Genomic DNA, 20,185 nt, shown 5'->3' on the forward strand with positions numbered 1-20,185 from the left:
GACCGATGCTCGTGATGGACGCGGCTGCGAGAGAGAACAGTTACACGTGCACTGATCGGAGTCGTTGTCGGAATATTTGAGCAACGAAATACTCAAGAGGATTAACGAGTGAATAGACATTTACCACAATGTCTCTGGTAATCTAAACGTAATCACGAAATGACAGAGTGTGATATGGGCGTGGCTCAGAATCGTGGGTGGCCCGTCGTTTCCCTAGTCTGTATTTCTGTCTGTTTGCTCGCTGGCTCGTCGGGCCCTTCTTCCTCCCCCATGCTTCATGCCATTTGCCTGCCACGACGACGTGCATCCGACGCATCACGTCAAGGATACACAGCGCTAACCGTATCATCATGTCTTCGACAAGCTCCGATAAGGAAAGGGATGAATTATCTCTAACGAAGAAGAATAAAGAGTTATCGTCTGTCGATATTTCAGAGGGATGGCCTTCTTTCGAGGCGTGACGCAGGAGTGAGCGTACCTCCTCCTCGGCGGTCTTTCAAATTCAGATGCATTCTCAGTGAGTGTTGTCGTCAGTCGAAATTTAGGTCCGTCGCCTGTCGAAGTTGACGTTGTCGCCTTACTGAAGCACTCAAGCGCACTTTGGTGTTTCCCGACAAGAATGCTTTATTCCCTGTCGACGAACGTGTGAGAACATGCGTCCGAGTTTTTTTATCTCGCGGTCAAACCACGCGAGTCAGAGCTTTCGCGAGTGCTCTCGTACGTATACTCCTTATCTCCCAACGAGAAGTGTTCCTGCTTTTATCACTGCTGCTCACTCGGACACCCGCTAACGCTCGAGCCTGGTTTTCGTCGGCATTCCAGCGAAAGAACATTCGACGCTTATCTACGATCGAAGACTGTTCTAGCTGACTTCAGGAATTTCTCGCTGATCTAAGGTCACATCCTGTGTTGTCTTAAATCGAGAAATTCATTAGGCTCTGTCAATCTCATTCGATTCTCCCTCAGTGGGGTTTCGCATAGGGAGCAAGACAAGCAATGGATCAATCAATCAGAGCATCCTTTTCTAGAATTTACAATCGGGTATTCTTTTTCGCCAAAGCTACTGGTCGGTCCCCTTAAGAGAGCTAGCTCGATTCTTGAGACCGTCTATTTTTAGAGATCGATGGTCATCGCCCAACCAGTGTGGTATTCAGAAGTCCCCGGAAGAAGTCCACGGAGCAATGCGTGAATCTTCTGCGGTTGATGCCGTGGTGGAAGATCGCCTTATTTCCTTAGGGTTGACCCGAATATTTTTGATTCCGCAGCTCTCTTGAGACCACTCCAATGGTGGCAATCCTGCTCAGACAAGAGAGCATCCGGATTAACGCACGCGGTATCTTTCGGTCCAAAACTACTGAAAAAATAGGCTGAATGAAAAAAAATGCGAGAAAATTTATTTAGTCAATTAAACTATAAGGAGGCGGACACTTCCTGAAAGTACTACGCCCATGTCTTCTGGATTAATACATTCCCTTCTGATTCATTTCTCTCTGTTTATCGGACGAATTCTGGTTTGCGTGGTCATGAGGATATTCGTGCTCTTCCAATGAGGAGATTCAGTAAGCTCCCATGAGCCCGAGAATTCTGACAACGACGACACGGACCAACATGGCCTCATCACGCTACTGTGAGTCGATGAAAGGCGCTTAAGATTTCCAGCGACCAGGATTGAAGTAGATCACGGTCGCTGATTCATGAGCTACCGGCTTGCGGAGAAGCTTTGTGAAAATGATCTGTAATTGTGGCATACCGTATTTGGAAGACCTTTCATGAGTACGGAGGGGCCTGGCTATCTTCGCGCTCCAGCGCTTGATCTACTGTGCCCGCTTCGTGCATAATTTTTCTTCTTGGGGTCTCATCACTCCCCTGAACGCCCTCCCGTCACTCCCCAGCCTAATTCTGTCGAATATCCAGAGAGGCGGTTGTGGGGTCTCTCCTCATTTCCTCTGTTCGTATCGATGGCTGTTGAACATCGACGTAATTTTATTCACGTACAGGCGCTTCCGCAGGGAGGGAGGGCTCAGGCTTTTCACTTTCCAGCTACCGGGAGCCTCTCCGGATTTATCATCCGTACTATACTATCAAAGAATGCTAGTGGGCCATCATTGCGAAGTCTCACAAGCCCCCATGATTCATCCCGGCATCCCTTTGAATGGCATCCTGCGGGCGCCTCATGCTGCCAGGACATCGATCTGATCCGAAACTGGCGAGAAACGAGTAATGTGACCTCCGAACCTCCTCATTCCGAACCAGTCCCGCTCCGTTCAGGTCGGCATCCGGCTACAATCAAATGATCTGCGGTTCATTTGACCGTTCCCCCGCAATCTCTTACCAGAACTTCCTCCATCGAACTCGCATGCTCAACGGTATTTTTTTCCCACTAACCCTCAAACCGAACGCGCAGAGAGAATCTTTGAATCATCAGCAATTTCTGGGTATATCGGCCGATTTAGGTGATCCTCGCGTCGATCTGTCGGGGAATCTAAGAGAATCCACTCCTCGACAGGACATCGGCTCGGAAATTAGCTAAGGTCAGCTCCCAGTTTTTGTTATTGTCCGTCTACCAAGACTCGTCTCTGTTCCAAGCGACCGGTTGATAACACGACCGAGGACCTTTTCATACATTCCGAGACTCGAACGTCCATTGCAACTTACGAGTGAATCGTATCCTACGTCGGCATGTCGAGCAGGAATATTCAATGGCTTGATGCAATATCGAAATCACGTTTATTCCAAGTAACATTGTTCGTTAATAAAGTTCATTATTGGGCCGTCGTCATCGGTCGAAGCCTCCGAGAGGTTACCTATCTGAGACGGTTGTGTGAATCTGAACCCAGTTCGGATAGAGCGCTAGATGAATGTCACGACAGCTAATCAGTCAGGCTGATGGGTCGCTGAAATGACTAATGATGAGTACATCATGGATTCAGGAGGAATGCCCTAGAATTTTCGTTTGCATTGACGTAATCGTCCTCATTTATAGAAAAAGATCTAGCTAATTGAAATCGTAAAAGCGCCTGCCCGATCCGATCAAAGAAGCTCTTCGATTTCGTGGTGGAAAAAATTCAACTATTCACAGTTCCGGCATTTTATGATAATAATTATTATCATCGTCCTGTTGATCGTCTCCAGCTCAGCGAGGTGCCGTTCGCCGTCGAAGTCGTCGTCACATTCCTGTTCTGATCATCCATCCGCGACTTCAACACCTGCATCGACAGATCGCACGATTTTCACTCCGATCATCGTCAACAACTATAATTCACATCAGCATTTTGCAAATCCACAGATATAACAATGTGCACAATGAATCGCCACAGCCGGCTATATAACACAGTGGATTGATTTGAAAAAGAAAACTGCAGCGAAGGCAACGTAACCCGGGCAAGCAGATGATCATCATCGCCCGTACGAGACGACGGACTATTCGACAATAAAATTTCAACCCTATATGTAGGATCTTCTGGGTCACGCGGGGTGAGAACACAATACTCGAATAGGCATTCGAGGTGGAGTTCCGTACGATACCGAAAGTCCGAATGTTTGGAAACGCAAGCTCTTTCCGTTTTCTCTCACTCAGTCGGAACCTCACCTTCGCCGAGGCATTAGGTCGTCTCCTCCTTCCCGGTCTCGATTTACGATACTCGAAGATTAACCGGGCGTTTCTCGCGTCTTTGAAGACGGTGATGTTCTCCTGATCGAACGGGGAATGTCCCCAATTCCTATCACAAGGTCTCCCCGGGACTCTACGCGCAGAGTGCGTCTCTTTTGAATATATATAGTATAGTGGGCGACTGGAGCAACGTTTTCCTTGCTACGTTCTCCTTCCAGGTCTTTTTCTAGCTATCGAAAATTCCCTCAGCCACTCTGGACTCCTTCTTGGCAGGGCCATACAGTGTTCTCCTCCACTCGAATATTGCAGAGTTTGGTATGGATAGTCATCCGATCCCACGGATCGATCAGGGAATGATTGATTGCTCGATTGGATGGATGAAATATGAATAGATGAAATATTGATTGCCTGTTCAAAGCGAACGAAAACAACGCCCCGGGTGGCCGCATGTCATCGTTCGAATGATTGAGCTAGATTCGTTCCTCACACTCTGTTCGCCGTAGTTTGGTTTGAAGCTTTGCTGCTCGAGGCTCTTCCTGGGTTCTCTCAATCTACTCCTCCGAAAGATCCAGATCCCTCGATGGCCTTGATGATCTTCTCCCTCAAATCTTGAAAGCTTTCGTACGGGGGGAGATCTATCCTGTTGAAGCACGTGTGCGAGCGAGGCAAGTTATTCACCGTACCCCATTTCTCAATCGTGAATTGTTGTGGCCCATTCGAACCTGTGTAGAGAAAGCCATATTAAAATCGAGCACGACGATTTTCCCTCGCCGTCGGGACGAGTCTGACAGAGCTTCCCTTCTAACGTCACGGCCCAAGGGAATAATCCAGTTCGTGTTTATCGGTGCTCTATCGACGTCTGCCGTCATCGTGGTTTCGCGCCAACAACAATTATTGCGTTCCCCAGACCGATGTCGTCATGCACAAACGTACCTTGAAGCTCCTTAAATCCATTCATCGGCAATCTCGATGTGCCCGTGACAAATTGTAGCAATCTCGCCCGCATCTCGTTGTCGAACGAAAGGACCAGTCTCCAGAACCACTGGATAACGAGCTGATTCGGATGGAAGCCACCCTTGTAGATCGTGTTGGCTCTCCAGTCCTTTACGTCGATTTTCCCTATGCCGCACATGAGCAGTTCAAGCTCGCTCTCGTCAAATACTTTTAGCAGTTGCAGGGGCACAACCTCGTTGAATCCTTCGAGGAAAGCGTTCATCTGTGGCTGAATTCTAGATACGAATCGCCAGCTTATGACGAGGTCGATGTACTCCTGCTTGTTTTCTTGCGTCACTTGCTCCTGAGCTCCTCCGGGCTTCAGTTCTCGTTCTTGCGTTTGACCGAAGAGATCTTCGTCGACGCAGAACCTGAGGTCCAACTCCTGCGGATCGTTGTCCTGGATCCATTTCAGAGAGCGGAAATATTCGGTATCGACACTCTCCATGTCCTAGGAGTGGTATAATCGAGTTAATTCCGAATATAGGGACCCCTTCAGAGACCAGAGGCTTGGACTTCATATTCAGATCTCTCTACCTTCAATGTGATGTTTTTCCCCAGCATCATCTTGTAGAAAGGCCGGATGAAGAAAGCTTCCAAAAGTTTCCCGTGGTAAACCGCCATGCCAGCGCTTCGTCCAATGAATTTAAAGTATGGGATATGATTTTCGTTGCATACGCCTGACATCGGATTCACTTGGAGCGTATAATTATCTCTGTGGAAAGAGTGGGAGAGTAATCAGTGATCGATGTCGCAGACGACCGAGGACTCGGAGTTCGCGTGGAACTTCTGCTTCCGGCTGTTTTCCGGGTCACATCCGCAGCACGTTCGACGGAATAGGGACTTACGCAGCGGAGTACTCGAAGAGTCCGTAGTAGGGGTTGAACATCTCTTTCGATAGGAGGTAGAAAAATTCTCTCGACGCTCCTCCGTAATCCAACACCTCTTCGGAATCGAATTCGACCCAAAGCTTGGTGCGGAGTAATTCTGTTTTCGTCACCGAGGATATTTGCATATAAGCGTCTTCGAAGATGTTTGATCGCGTCACTCTGAGCTCAAGCTTGGCGTGCCCTCCCGAAGGCGTGGTGGGCGGTTTGGGCAGCTTCGATTTGAAATAATCGTACTTGCGTTTGTAGTCGCGAGAGTAGGGCACAGCCTGCGAAAAGAAGTCAGCGGTAAATCCATAGTGATTTTACACTACAGAATCCATCCCAGGAGCTTTGTGATCGGAGGATCTAGCGTTGGAGCTCGACTTAAGACTCAAATGCACGCACAGGCCCGGCAAGTTCCGGATTGTTGAATCGGGGGTCCTCCCATTGCGTTCTACGGTTTGTGTGATCGATGAAGAAGATGCGTCCGTCGGTATGAATGCGCTCTTCCCATCCATCTGGCAAGGGTCCCAGTTCGTCCACTGAAATCGCGAGAGCGAGAATTCACATTCAAGAGGACGGAATCAGTCTCTTCCGATTGAAAATATTCTACAGAGGCCAAGTGTGTTCGAAAATTTTTACGAAACCAACGAGGATTACGAACCTGCTGCAGATGCAGCTTGTTTCTCGCTGATTCCGCCGCTGGATTGACCTATCTGTGACGGTTTCCCGGTTCTAGGATCAATCCATGTTGTTGTTTTCGTGTTGTGGTCGATGAAGAAGGTTCGACCACTCGGTGCCTTCTGCAGGCTCCATCTGCGAAACGCAACCTCAGGCTTAGAGCTCCGGAAGATCGATATCATCGCTCGTCCAAATTATCGACTCTTCGAAAGAAACATCTGAGAACTATCGAACATCTCTCGGTATATACGCCGCCGATGGAATTCGATACCCACCCAATTGGAAGACCCGCGGAATCGATGTGATCCTCCTGCGAAATGTGAACTCTTCCTTGACAATTCAATGAGAGCGAACCGATTGAGAGGCCGATTGCGTCCGCTGACGATGAAACCGACTCATTTCGTCCGTTCTGACCGGAAGCGGCTGCGGAAGACAATTTATTAGTTCGAAGACCTCTGGAACTGTCGACCTCCCCGAATGTATCGAAGAACGACAAGTATGGCCTTTGACAATTATCGCCCCCTACGACGTTCCCCTGCGAAGAGCTCTCCACAGGGAAATTCCCAAGAATGCTGCGCGACGCTAACGGGGAGATCTCACAGGAAGGGGAAAATTAGGGGAATTCGCTTCTCCCACTTACATCCGAGCATTCTCTGGTTTCGAAGCAGAAACTCTTTTTTCACCTATGTATACTTTCACAATATCAAGACCACTAAACGTAGGAAAATCGAAATGATGAGCTTCCCGGTTTTGTTGGGAGCGGGGAACCAACGACAGCACCTCTGCGGAAGTCGCTGCAGGCAAGCAATCCATATACATAGCTCACGGAGATCGCAGATTATACGAACCATGGTGATGTGAGCTTTGCAAGTTTGACACGCTCGAATCGCCGATGCCGCCGCTGTGGCTGTCGCTTCCACCGCCGCTGCTTGTGCTGTTGTTGTGTGTGTTGCGATATTCCGTCGTTCGGCCTAATCCACTCGGATGATTCCATTGAGTTGTCCGCTCAATGTGGTTCAAGTAGTACGTACGTCCGTTCGCGTCCACGCGTTCTTCCCAGCCTTCCGGTAAAGGTGTCGCCTCCTCGCTGCCAACGATCTCCCACGAGGAATCCGGGTTGGACTGCTGCCGGTTCCGGGAACGAGGAAAATATTACTTCTGACCACCAGACCGAGGCAAGAGCGACTCGTTATGAGGGCAGTAGTTCACAGTCGGCCCCGAATTCTACAGTAGATCGAAATTTCGCAGAGCTGTCATCTGAGAGGGGGTTCATCTGCCCAAAGACGGTCAATCCCGCAATCCTCCTCCATTCGGAACTGATCGCGATGGATCAAGAGTCGACGAGCATCGCTTTGGTATAGCAACGAGAGGTAATGCAAATCTGCGAATTAGCCATCCCGGGAAAATCTCGTCGAGTCATAGAGGGATAGATTTGATTCGAATAGTGATCGTCGTCGGACCTTGACATTCTCGTGACCACTGGACTTTGCAGAAACCGCATATTTCCTGAGAAACCGCGGTCATTCGCTATGCCCCATGATGTCCAATGTTGAGGAGGCACCGCAACCGCGGTTATTTTAATGACCGCGTTCGCAAGGCCCAGTGCCCGCACTCCGCATGCTCCCGGGAGCATCGTCGGCTAGATCTCCGCGGTCCCGGAACCTCGCGGTCAGCTAGCCGGACTGAGTAAAACTGAATGCGGATTAGCACAGCGCCCCTCCTTAGGCTCGGGACTGGCAGGAAGAGCGACAGACCGAAGTCCCCTGATTGATCCCCTGACTCAACATGCTCGCCCCATACCTCGAGAAGAAATCTCCATCAATCAATGAAACTCGAGACATGCTGTCTGTTGGTGGAGCGAGACTCAATCGGCAGCTCCCAAGAAGGGACCGAGTGATATTTTGACGCTCTCGAGCGACCGAGCATCGATTTACGATACTGTTTTCCAGTGAACGCTCCAAACCAATCTCCGGCAGTATCTCCAGCGGTGCCTGCCGTCGGAAGAACGGCCCACGGCTCGCCTTTAAGGCTTCCTTTGGTGGTCGGACCACTTTTTCAAGAAGACCTCGATTCCATACCCGACGCTACGCGAACTATTCATCAGATGCTTCCCTCGATGAATAGCTTGGCGAGTGAGCCGTCAGCTCCATTTCCGCCTCGATTGCTCAGTCTCGGCGTGAGGAGGCGGCGTTTCCCGGGAGGATTCCCTCTCCAACGAGTAGCCGAGGCCGCAGAGCGAGGTCTGAATTCACGACTGCGGAAATCGCCGACGTCCTCGCACTACGAATCTTCACAAAGTAGCCTTGAAGGATTCTTTGTTTTCTCAGCACCCTCCGCTCAACGGTGGAATGTTTTTTTCTCACAACCTACAGCACTCGACTTTCGATCACCGACCTCTCGAGACATGACTCGCCGCGCGGGTTGTGGTGTCGAGAGCTGCCTCCTCGGAACCCTGGAGGTGGAACTCTCGTCCGGTGCAGATGCTTCAGAAGTTTGGTCACACTGAATTTCTAAACTGCGCAAAGTTCCTTCTTCAATGTCGTCCGAGTAGTACAAACGTATTGCTTGAGAGAGTCTGCTATCCATCCCGATAAGCTGCCGAACGTCGGCCACTTCTCACTACGATCACAAGCTCTCTGTCGAACGTTTTGGTCAATTACAGTCGCTGTCTCGCTATTTAAGTCGAGTTCACGCCTATGACTTATCTAGCAGACGCTTCTGCCGATGGAGCAACACTCTACTTCTCCATCCTTTCAATCGAAACACCTTGTCTCGACCCAGAAAAGAGCCGGACCCCGATGTAAGGGGCGGAAAGAATCTCAGTCAGATGTATGAAAGGCTCACTGAAAAACAACGGCTCGAAATCCGAGGGCCTTGCGAGCGAATTCAGAAATCCCAGACATACATCGAGATTCCAGAAGAGCTCCCCAAGGAGACGATCTCGACATATAATCGAGGAGTTGGACTTCCTGAACGATCTGCTTCGTTCGGAGAAAAACGAGACGAAGGCGTCAGGAACCTACCTCAGGGATTTCCCTGGCACTCGAAGAGGTTGCCCTGAACCGAGGGAACCTACGAGGAAACATGTTGCCGGAGAATTTGATCCGCATGGAATGGCGGCCTCCGGAGTGGGACAATCGAAACACTCAGAGTATTCTAAATATTCCGCTATTCGATCTCTCCCGGGAAAAGCCGACGTTGTTTTCAGAGAGCACTGTTGTTTATCTCTGTATGCGGGTAGATGGACATCCATAGGGGACGTCGTACGTTTCCCATGTGTTTCCCGCGGATCTCGATCAAGCGGGATGTGGAGCGTTGATCTACAACGGTGCTTCCCAACCTCGTAACGGCGAGGAGGTCAGCGGTTTTTTCAACTTTTCCAATTTTTTCTCATCGGATTCTGATCCTCGCATTTAAGACATCTCTCGGCATGCGGTACGTCACCGCGAGTAGTTCTTGCGTTAAGGCGAAGACATCGACAGCGAATAAAACCCGGAGCCCTACACACGTGCTTCACTGGTGAAGCCTAGAAGGATCCAGCGCTACGGAATCAGAGATCTCGAGACGTCGCCGTCGGCTCTCTGCTAAATCTCACGCAGATCCCCGGCGGGATCTATCTGCTACGAGAATGAAAGGGGAGATGGGGAACTCACCTCAGAACCATGAACTCTCCCATGTTCTGCGCCAGTCGTACCCTGAAGGGGATCCTCGTTGGAGGCAGCGTAGTAATGACTAAGTTGAAGGTGACCCCTCACCCGGCTCTTAGCGCTGCGAGGCCGTAGAACGTAGAATTTGTCAGACGGATCCTCTCCTGAAATGAACATTCTGCTCCGTCACCGAAAGAGGCCAGCACACATCCTAAGGAAGGTACCGGCAATATCTGACCAAGGAGTCTCTCACATCGAACGAAACCTCGCGAGCACGAGGGAGATTTCTTAGCGGTAGGTACGTCGACTGAAATTCCATGCGTTTCTCCGTCGAACTTACCGATCTGATGCAGTGGCAGCTCAACGACACCGAGGAAGTCATCTCGAGTCAATCTGTTTTCATCAAATACTTCGAGAAGAACCTTGTGCCGCAGAGGTCGAACCAAGAGCCTGAACTCTTCATTCCATACCGGATTCAATGTCCGCTTCTTCGTCCTCGTGTAAAACGCATCGACCTGGAATATGAGCGAACAGATTTTATTACCCGGTACTCATCATCAATCAGTGAGTCTGTGATCACGGAAAGCTCATTCAGGCGTGAACCGGTCGGCTCCCGGTTTGGACAAGAAGCTGGAAAAAGCTGCCAGGCTTCGAGCCACGTTTTGGCTCAATGATCGACAAAGTTCTCAACAGTTTCTTTCTTCTCGGGAGACACTTGAGCGCAAAAAATCTAGCTTGTGTCGAATGCATAGAGGCCCGAAGTGGATTTGCACGACACGGACTCCACCCTACCGTGTTGTTCAGGGAAGGTTCACCCTGAGACTTGTCACGACACCGGAAGCCATATGAGACAATGAGACCTCATGGTGGTCCGGCGGACAGCGGAATCCGCAGCCGAAAGGGTCCGAGAACTTCGGTCCCTTCCGGACGCAATGCTCTTCCACACGCTTCATATTTCAGGGTTGGGAACGAGATATTCCGAGAGACCTCCGGATTCCGGAGCCTCCAGAATGAGTATTGCGGCGATGGAATGCGTCGAACATTGATCGAGAGTTCGCTTGATGACGCGTCTGCTCTACATCGCTCGTGTCGCGCTCCTCAAGTCCCCGGAGCAGAGCTTTGAGTAGTCCCTCGCATAATATCGACCAACGTGACGGCTTATCGATGAGCGGTCCTCTCAAACAATCATCAGGAACTGAAGAGCTCCCCGGATTGGATTCCCCGGAAATTCCGTCCGAAACGTCGAGGCTCTCCTAAGATGTGTTTCCCTTAAATCCATACGCTCTTACCGTTTGCTCATTGAATATAACTCTGATCCGTACGTATGGGTCAGAGGCACCGAAGATGTCTTTCTTGGCAAGGTTATGACCAGCGAGGATTTTCACAACGAGGTATCGCTCCTCCTCCGTTCCCTGGACTGGACTGACCCCGCTCCCTAGGACGGGGCCCGGCGACACCTGCAAATAATGTGAAAATATTTTTGATCGAGTTTCTGGGAGTTAGCGGCGGGATCGACAAAATTTCACTCTGGGGCTATCCGAAAACGAATCCGGAAGCTCCTGGGATTGTTTGGGTACCAGAGCTCATGCATTTCCCTGTCTGAATCGATAGCATGGATCCTCCTTGCCTAAGGCTGAAGGTCGCAACTTGTGACTCAACAGTTTAGCTGGTCAAGCTCAAAGCCATTGATGAAACATGGTGAGGCTTCGAATCTCTTTCTACGATGCCTCCATCTTTGATCGTTCCAAAGGTGGACAAGACATCTGATTTCGTCGGTACGGGAGCCCTCTGCTTCTGGTATTTGAAGAATCCCAAGACTGGTAAATGTGTACTTCTGAGGCAAAGTGGACAGTGATAAAACCGACAGGATCCCAAAGTCTGACCTCGAGCAATTCGTGATTATGAAACTCACGCCGATGATTCAATCGCTTTCAGTGAAGTTCAAAATTGAGTCACGAAACGAATGATCGTTTTCAGCAAAACTCACACAAGACTGCCCAGTTCCCGGGGAATTAATGCGACGCTTGACAACATTCTTATTCGCCGTCGTCTCGTCTCGATGTCTGATCTTTCATGGATTCAATCCTGCTTCTTCAACACCCCGATAGGAGTCGTCGGTCGCTCTTGATCGATTCGGAATGTAAGTAATAATTTAGTGATTCAAGGATATCCGGGGTCGAGATATAGATTCTCCGAGAGATTTCCAAAGCATCGATACCCTGGATCAAGTCGGCACCATTGAGCTCTGATCCGATGATTTCCCCGTCACACTTTCCCTTCTCAGCTTACTACTCGCCTCCCTTGGCCAGTGTTCGTGTCGGAATCAGTCTTGATGACTAGCTATACTTCTCGAGGATAGGAACCAGATCGCGACTCGACCGAAAAGCTCTCCAACGATCAGGTTTCGATGAACCTCGACTCCACGAAAAAATCGTAATCTCGGATGAATTCATCGAGGAACGATACCGAACTTCCAGATCTGCTTCGCCCAGATGGATATGCTTGGCCAATGACGATAATTTCTGGTGGAACATATGTCGATACCTTGAACTCGACTTCATCGTCTGACAAGAGGATCCCTAAGTTTAGCGGTATACACTACCTCAGTAGTAAAGAGACGGAAACGGAAAGAATGAGTGAGTGATAGAGGAGTAGATGACTAGGGAAGCCGTAAAAATACTACACGATTTCAAAGCCAGTTGACCTTGTTGTCCACGAGAGAAAAAATCCGTGCTGCCATGACGCACTGCTCATTGTTAGTAGGTCCAGGGATCGGATCGATTGCAGCGGAATCGTCTGAGAAGCGGGAGATTCGGGGGCAAGGGAATTCCCCGTGAATTCGGAACCCTTTCGTCTCATTCGAGCCCAAATAAGACGCATGATCGATTTGTCAGATAGAATCTTCATAGAACGGAATGATGATAATTAATTTCAATGGCTATATTGATCCTAAGGAACGATAATTATTCGTCAGACCACTCCATTGAATTAGGACCATGTGCCTAGGTGGGGGGCTGAAATTCCCCAGGCGAACGATCTCGACCGGCTTATCCACACTCGGAATGGATGCGTATCGTGTACCGATCCTAGATCGGATGAATATCGACCTCAGAGCTCAAGCAGAACGGAGTTTCCTCGCCGTCCTGTCACTGACATTCCGATACATTCGTCCCTATCGAATTGAAGTGCCTCTTTTCGTGGATCCCGAATTATCGGGTCTCACTAGAGCTGGTCGAATTCATTGCCTTTCGCAACCAGAGCGACTGACGCTCCTCCTAAAGGAAGCGGTTTTTCGGTCATCCCTCTATATGAATTGTTTCGAGCGATGGTCCCTATGACTCCATCCCCTTTCCATGCTTCCGCTCATTTTCTCGAACACGTTTCCGTTGAATCTACCTCTAAAATTCGGAGATAGCTTTAAGCTACGAGCATGGGCTCCACACGAATTCGAGCAGAGCAAGAGCTAATGGAGAACTGAGCGTTCGTTGGACCACTTCTTGGCACTTCCCGTATCCCGTTCCCGATCTACAGAGAGCTGGCCGCTTCTCTGCGTGAGCTCGACGGAGAAATTGGACGGGGAGCGGAATCGGGAAATGCAAAACAATCATCTATGTAGTTGACGGCACACCGATGTCGGGAACGACTGTCACGATGGTAGAGGGAAAGAGCGGTTTCCAAATCAAATGTGAAGAGTGTCCATCCTAAACATCGGGAACACGAGTAAACAAAGTCTTAGTGGAAACCACTCCTAAGCTCGGACTCGTCCAAAGCGACCGGAATAACGTCACGATGTGCTAACACTGCATTCTAGATTCATCGCAGGAATACTTCTGCATTCCTGCAGATGGGTTCCACACAAGGACGCCTCATACGAGTGAGAGCTTGTACATATATTCAAGAAGGCTCTCTTTCCATCGACCACGTCAAGGCGATGACGATCGATCGACAGCTGAGTCAGGCACGAGAGGAACACCCCATTGGGCCGAGTGAGGAACAACCGTTAGATTCTAGCTTGCGTTCTATCCCGAGAGGGGAACTCATGCTTTGCGAATTCGAATCGAGTGGCCAACTAAATTCGCTAGAACAGCGATCGAACGCGGAAACGTCCGTCCAATGTCATCATATTCCTATCCAAAAAGTCTACGGCGGAAGCAACAGATCGAGAGAGACAAGGAGTCGCTCACGAGAGATCTCTACCGAATTGCGTACCTCTGCCGCGTCCAGGGCTGCCATGATCGCACATCACCTCATGTCTTCGGAAGCTCAACCGCCACCACCTGCGAGCACAACTACAGCTGCTGGCTTCCGGCCACTTTTACGAAGGCCCACGGAAACTGTCCGATGATGATGTTGTCGGAAGAGTCGGTCAGTCGAGGAAACGCACAGTGACGGGACTCAGATTCCTGTTTGCGTTGTTGCCGTCGACGTCCCGTTTCCAAGGGACTGCTTGTCCCGTCTTAGTGTGTGACTGTTGGTCCTCCGCCACCCGTAAGAGCGACAGTGATCCTTTCCTCTAAGACTTGGGGTTTGACTAGCACGGGGAGCACCAAGCCTTCTGTACCCTCGAACGCCGCACTCTTCTTTCGTTTGTGCAAAACAAGCACAGCTGTACTTATTTCTAGTCTATGGTGGACCCGCACAAGACGTACGGGGGGAAAATTTTACAGAAGCGAAATCTGCGGACGGGAGAGTGAAGACAATGACGTCGATGATCTTTACTGAAATCGCAAGCATGATCAAGCGGTCTCTTCCCCTCTCCCGAATGTCGTTCCCGGTCGCGATATCCCGCGCTTGGATCGTGTTAAGACCCGAGCGAACAACGCTGGATCACGGGGCATAGCGATAAATAACGATCGCGAACACAGGATCTTAGCCTAAGAAGCAGGGGTTGCCATATTGAATGCTCATAGCGCCACAGAGTGTTTCCCTGCGGACGCCACCACCTGCCCGTTACCTCATGTCTCAAACGGATCGAAAAACTTACCCCTATGCCGTATGTCTAATGTCTATCAATGGATACGGCGCGGATCCAGCATGGAGCAGCTCGATCCACACCGATTATTCGACGACATTGTCGCGCGCCGAGGAGACGGACGTAAATCGGCGCAGTGATCCAGCAGGGACTCCGCATGATTATTCGTGATCGATTGCTCCACATCGAGAAGTGGACTGTCCTCGGAATGGTAACCCCATTCGTGTCCCGGACGTTTTTTTCGTAAGGAAACTCCAATTGAGTTCCATGCGCTTTTCCGCTCTTCAGCCGGGCGCTACTGGGGAGCGCTATGCCTCTATCCCCTCGAAATTTCCCGTTTCTACAGCACTGGCAACCGGGAAAGTAGCAGCGGCGGCAGAGACGTCGAAAGGAAGGGGCGAACGGTGTTCTTCCTTTTCCATTTTTCTCGCACCATTCACTTGACCGACTGCACACCCGATGTGCTCCAAATATGCTGTTCACCAGAGCTCTGCCTTGAGAACCTCAAGAAAATTCAGGGCTCGAGAGCGGGAGCGCGAGTGCTTAGAGACCTCCTCGTGCCGCTAGGGCCGCGGATCATTGTTTTGGTTCGGAAAAAATCTCCTCAAACATACTCCTCTCAAACACTCGTGCAATGATAACTCCTGAATTAGTTCTTTGGCAAGGAGACCGCCAAGTCGAGTGCGATCCGAATGACTTTGAGGCAACCGAAACAATTCGTGTCAGCAGCTTCGAGAATCCCGTCACCGCTGCTGCTGCCGACAGGTTGCAAATGGCATCCAGGTGAATAGCTCCGACGGCTTACTTTGGTAGTGGCATGGCGAGAAACTAACCAGGAAATTTCCATCTGGCGCACACTCAGTCTGCCGAGCGATGGGGCGATGGGATGTCAATCCAGGCTCGCATGGACGGCTGGAAACGACCGATGTATCTAGGGACGTGTACTCGGCTTCCCATGCGTTCCTATGCCTCCCATCCCAGAGGGAACACCTCGAATAGATGCGGCTCTCCGGAGTCATGAATTGGTCATGGAAGGAACAAGGAATTGCGGTTCCAAGCTTCATTTACCATGAGTGCCTGCATATCTTTTGGCAGAAGAAATTCGACATCTGCGTAGTCGCTGCCAATGGTATCCTGAGTCCTGAGAGGAGCGACCGTGATGCCTGAACTATCAGTTAGAAGCGCTGGACATTGGCTAGACTTGAATTTCGAGCCTGTGCTGGGCAACAGACTCGGAAATCGCTGTCCCGATCGGTGCAAATAATCATCATCGAGGTTGCGCGTAAACATAAATTTATTCTTTGAGAAATTCGCCTGCGCGGAGGAACTCCAAGATTCTGAATAGAAGATTCTTCGCGCCCGGGGGTATGTCACTATGAGTGACTTGGGGTCTGGGTTTGGCAGATTTGACTTTGAAATTCAATTGTACCTTAAGGTTCCTAGAAACGGTCCGAGTATGTTCTCCATGGCCATTTTCGGTTCCCGCATTGGTTTCCGATTCTTGGACGACGATGTAACGACCTTCCGAAGCTGAACGAGGCATGTAGTCCGCGCACGGTTGCCGGCATGAAAATGAAATTGAAGCGGAAATATTTACGATTGAAATCCCATGCGAGGTATATCCGAAACTTGAGTCCACCTTCAGATGACAGAATCGTCAAAGGCTTCCTCCTCGAATCGCATGAAGTCCACACGGCATATCACTCCGAAGGCGGGAGATCCGGGCAGAGAATGTTCTCTCTGACATGAGCCCCGGGAACAGATCAGCAAATGATCCGAGTTCGAGACGCTCCTAAAAGATGTGCTCTGCTGACGATTCCGCGTCATACCTTTTTTCAGCAGCGCCACCGGCGAAGATCCGGAGACAATCATCTATGAGGGACAGAAATTCAAGGATTTCGAAGAGCTTGAGGCAGCGGTGTTCAAGTTCGAGTATCTCACCTATCACAAATACTTCAAAGCGGAGGCACGTACGCTCCAGTCGGCGATGAGGAAGGGAATTAAACGTGTAGAGGATAATGGACGATTCAAATACTATTCGTGTCTCTGGTTGTGTGTGCGAGGAGGAAAGCCGTTCTGCAGAAGTCGTGGTGAACGAAGATCAAAGTAAGCCCGATTCCACCACCTTCCGACCTTCTCAGAGCATTGATTTTCAATTTATAAAACGAGGTCAGGAGCTCATAAGAATCTTGAGCGTCTCTCCCGTCTAGAACTATCCGGATCGGCTGCCCTTCCCTCATTCGGACGAGAATCTCGGACTGTGGCAAGTTCTTCCGGGTCATGCAAGTTGTATACGATCACAATCACGGCTCTTGTCCTGTAAGTTATCGATGCCAGTGAGCCAAGTACATCCCTCGGTGGAGGAAGATGAACTTCCAATAACGACCTCGAAAATTCCGTAGGAGATCTACCACCAAATCACATCGAAACAGATCGGAATCAAACATGAAGATCCTCAGAAGAAGTCGAAATACGTAAAGAAAAAAGTACGCGTCCTTGATTCACTACCTGACTCAATTCACTTTCGAAGCTCGCTTCTTCAGCGATCACATGCGAATCTCTAATTCTGAGGAGAGAATTGAGCGGGCGTCGCATACAATGATATCTTGCATATTCACAGACTCGCTTGAAATCCTCTGCTCAAGCTCAGCTCAAAGTATTATTATCAACTGTAGTCGCCAATGAGGCCGATCTAACCCTCCAGGAATCCGTCGATAAAATATCAGCCCTGTATGGTGAGTTCCTCCGGATCGGGAATTATCCCGATCGGGGGCTCGGGATTTCGATATCAAAATATGAGCATCGAGATCAACTTTCGAGGCGATTTAGGGTTTCCTAACGCTCACGAGGATGTGGTAGATCGACCTTCACTTTTCCTCCACAATCTGAGCTCTAATTAGCTGTGTTTGCTCCATTCCCTTCAGCTAACGATCTGACAGTGGCAGTGGATGACACGAACAACGTTGTAGCGCTGGCCTACTGCAACGATAAGATGCGAGCGCTCTACGAGGAATATCCCGAAATCCTGACCATCGATTCCTCAAATTTTATCGATTCACTTAATTTCACTCATGTGATCCTCTTCTTCGTCGTTGACTCATTGGGCGAGGTGCGTCCCGTCATGTCGGCCATGATTCTGAAAAGCAACGAGACCATGTACGAGTGGCTTCTGAACGAGTTTGTCCGTAAGTAGCCCCGACGCATTCCGAAAATCGGTTACCCACTCGTCCGAAATGACTGTAGTTCATTCGAGATGCGTCTCGCAGGACAACACCCATCATCTGCAAACTCCACTCTTCTGTGTTTGGTCGGCGAGCCGTATACCTCGATAGACGTCAAGCAGAGTTTTACTCAGGCCAGAGTATTGTGGGAGCCATCGCAAAGCATTCAATCGTTTAAAACACAACTCAGCTGTAGGACGTGTCATCTTAGTGAAACCGGTGAGATTTTTCGGCCCGTTGGGCAAATTGAATATGAGGAGCCGATGAGCTCCTTGAGAGCCGCCTTACAGTGGTCAGGCGGACTCAAATGATTTTCAATGCCTCTTCTGGTCATTGAATCACCAAAGCTGAAAAATTGGATGCTCATTTCATTCGTCTGATCGAGGTGATAATCTCCAGGGAAACGCACAGCGACCGATCATTTCCAAAAACTGATTTTCTGTCCGACGGATCAAATGAAGCACATGATCAAGGAAGAGTTCACCGCCGTCTTGTCTATATCCGAAGTCGTGATCACGCATTTCGAGGAGGTCTGGGAGCCGAAATACCGCTTGTGGAACATGAGCACGCATCCCTACGACGACAGTCAGCACGAACACGTTCTCAAGAAAATGCTCAAACTCAAACGGCATATCAAGACCATAATGACAAACTCAGCGCCAACTCATTATTCCATATTCACAAGACTTGTTGACCTCTTCGTGATTCTCGACGATCTATATTACGGCGATGTCCTCGATAAACTCATGAAGGTCAACCAAAGTCGCTACCAACCAAAAACAACTGTCGACGAAGCAGAGTTCAAGTACAAAGGTCTCATCACCGAATTCGCAGACATGTATCTCAGAGGTAATGAACGGAATGTGATGTCAGAGGCTCAGGGATTCTGAAAGATATCCACGCGCGATACCGTCCGAGTTGCAACCCTTTCCATTCGCTCCCAGGTCAGTTCAATGTGTTCGAACGAGGAATCAAGCTCGGGGAAGCGAGCACGATGGTGACGGTGAGCCAGACCGACGAACGCATGACGAAAGTGATAACGAGCAAAGACGGATGCTCTTGTTTTGCGTACAAAATCATGAAACTGCCCTGTTGCCATTTGTTATCGTTCCGGATAGGATCCCAGGTAATTCGCCAGAGACTCTGGGAGATCACTGATCAATCAATGAAGCTCCACGCAATTACGCGCCATAATTCACCAAAGATGCCGACGATGGTTGGGAAAACTCCAGCTCGATCAATGCTAGAGCTTTTGTCCGGGGGGATCTAAAATCATGAGACTGAATTTCTCTCACAGATGGATTTGTACGATGAGCGGTTGGTCCACGACCGTTGGAAACGGAACAATATCCGGATTCACGGAGACCCTGAGAAACTAGTCCGAGTGCCGATCACAGCCAACGACGATGTCATAGAGCAAGAGGAAGATGAAATTGGAAAAGACACGCTAGAGGAGAATATGGAAATTCAGGTTTTGGAAGAGGTAAATTCGACAGGAAGATACCGGAGCGAAGCAACTGCAAGATCTTCTCTCTGAATCTAGTCTATATGGGTAATCTTCTTATCTGGGTTCCGTACGAATTTGACCACTTCCGTTGCGCAGAGCGAACATCCCGTCCCGGACGACTCAGCAGCGGTTCCCCTCGGCATAGAAGATGAAGTTTTTAAGACGCCAAATGATTTGGAGCAGCAAGAATCGCTCGATGAAGCATCTGAGAAGAGACTCAGACCCGAATTGCGGTCGCCGTCCAAGGCCTACAAGGAGAGAAGACAGCAGATCGAAGAGCTCTGCTCCGAGATCTGTTCCGTGGGGTCTGGCGTTGGGGGCGCATTATTCACCCGAAGGTGAGGCGGGCTGCCGTACGCAAACTCTGTGTCTTCCACGGAAGCATATGGAATTTCCTACTCATCGATTGCTTACAGATTGACGGTTCTCCGCGAGATTCTCGACGCCTGGCAAAATGGTTCTGAGGTTTGTGTGTGCACCACTGGAAGCCAGACTTTTGATGTTTGCGGACCCCTATGAATGGCGGTGGCGCCGCCGACTTCCGATGTGAACACTCCAACTGTTGTATATCTATCGAATAAATTGTGGAGTTCTCGTGGAGTTTTTGTTCTAAAATGAGGGCAGCCAGCAGATACCAGGTGTTAATCCCTCTCTGTCTAATAATTGTTCGAGGGCTGCGTATTCG

At 49.7% G+C, this 20,185-nt stretch overlaps 2 protein-coding genes across 2 annotated transcripts; one reads left to right on the forward strand and one right to left on the reverse strand.

Annotated features, from left to right (window-relative positions):
• Nucleotides 1-3,893: 3,893 nt before the first annotated feature.
• Nucleotides 3,894-14,474, reverse strand: Nedd4 (E3 ubiquitin-protein ligase Nedd4). Its single transcript, XM_018639626.1, has 12 exons — nucleotides 14,010-14,474; nucleotides 11,090-11,257; nucleotides 10,141-10,315; nucleotides 9,807-9,964; nucleotides 7,002-7,278; nucleotides 6,429-6,576; nucleotides 6,137-6,288; nucleotides 5,878-6,014; nucleotides 5,452-5,759; nucleotides 5,141-5,318; nucleotides 4,544-5,054; nucleotides 3,894-4,332 (listed from the first exon to the last, which is right to left on the reverse strand). The coding sequence occupies exons 1-12, from the start codon at nucleotides 14,031-14,033 to the stop codon at nucleotides 4,157-4,159; spliced, it is 2,412 nt and encodes an 803-aa protein (XP_018495142.1). The 5' UTR covers nucleotides 14,034-14,474; the 3' UTR covers nucleotides 3,894-4,156.
• Nucleotides 14,475-15,417: 943 nt separating this feature from the next.
• Nucleotides 15,418-20,019, forward strand: LOC100898469 (uncharacterized). The gene is made up of 12 exons (XM_003743570.2): nucleotides 15,418-15,555; nucleotides 16,612-16,878; nucleotides 16,983-17,091; nucleotides 17,175-17,258; nucleotides 17,393-17,507; nucleotides 17,697-17,957; nucleotides 18,039-18,212; nucleotides 18,393-18,842; nucleotides 18,938-19,119; nucleotides 19,291-19,476; nucleotides 19,597-19,838; nucleotides 19,917-20,019. Exons 1-12 carry the CDS (start codon nucleotides 15,545-15,547, stop codon nucleotides 20,017-20,019), a joined length of 2,184 nt encoding a protein of 727 aa, XP_003743618.2. The 5' UTR covers nucleotides 15,418-15,544.
• Nucleotides 20,020-20,185: the final 166 nt, after the last annotated feature.

The sequence above is a fragment of the Galendromus occidentalis genome, unplaced genomic scaffold (assembly GCF_000255335.2).
Source record: "Galendromus occidentalis unplaced genomic scaffold, Mocc_1.1 scf7180000077448, whole genome shotgun sequence".
Lineage (NCBI taxonomy): Eukaryota > Metazoa > Arthropoda > Arachnida > Mesostigmata > Phytoseiidae > Galendromus > Galendromus occidentalis.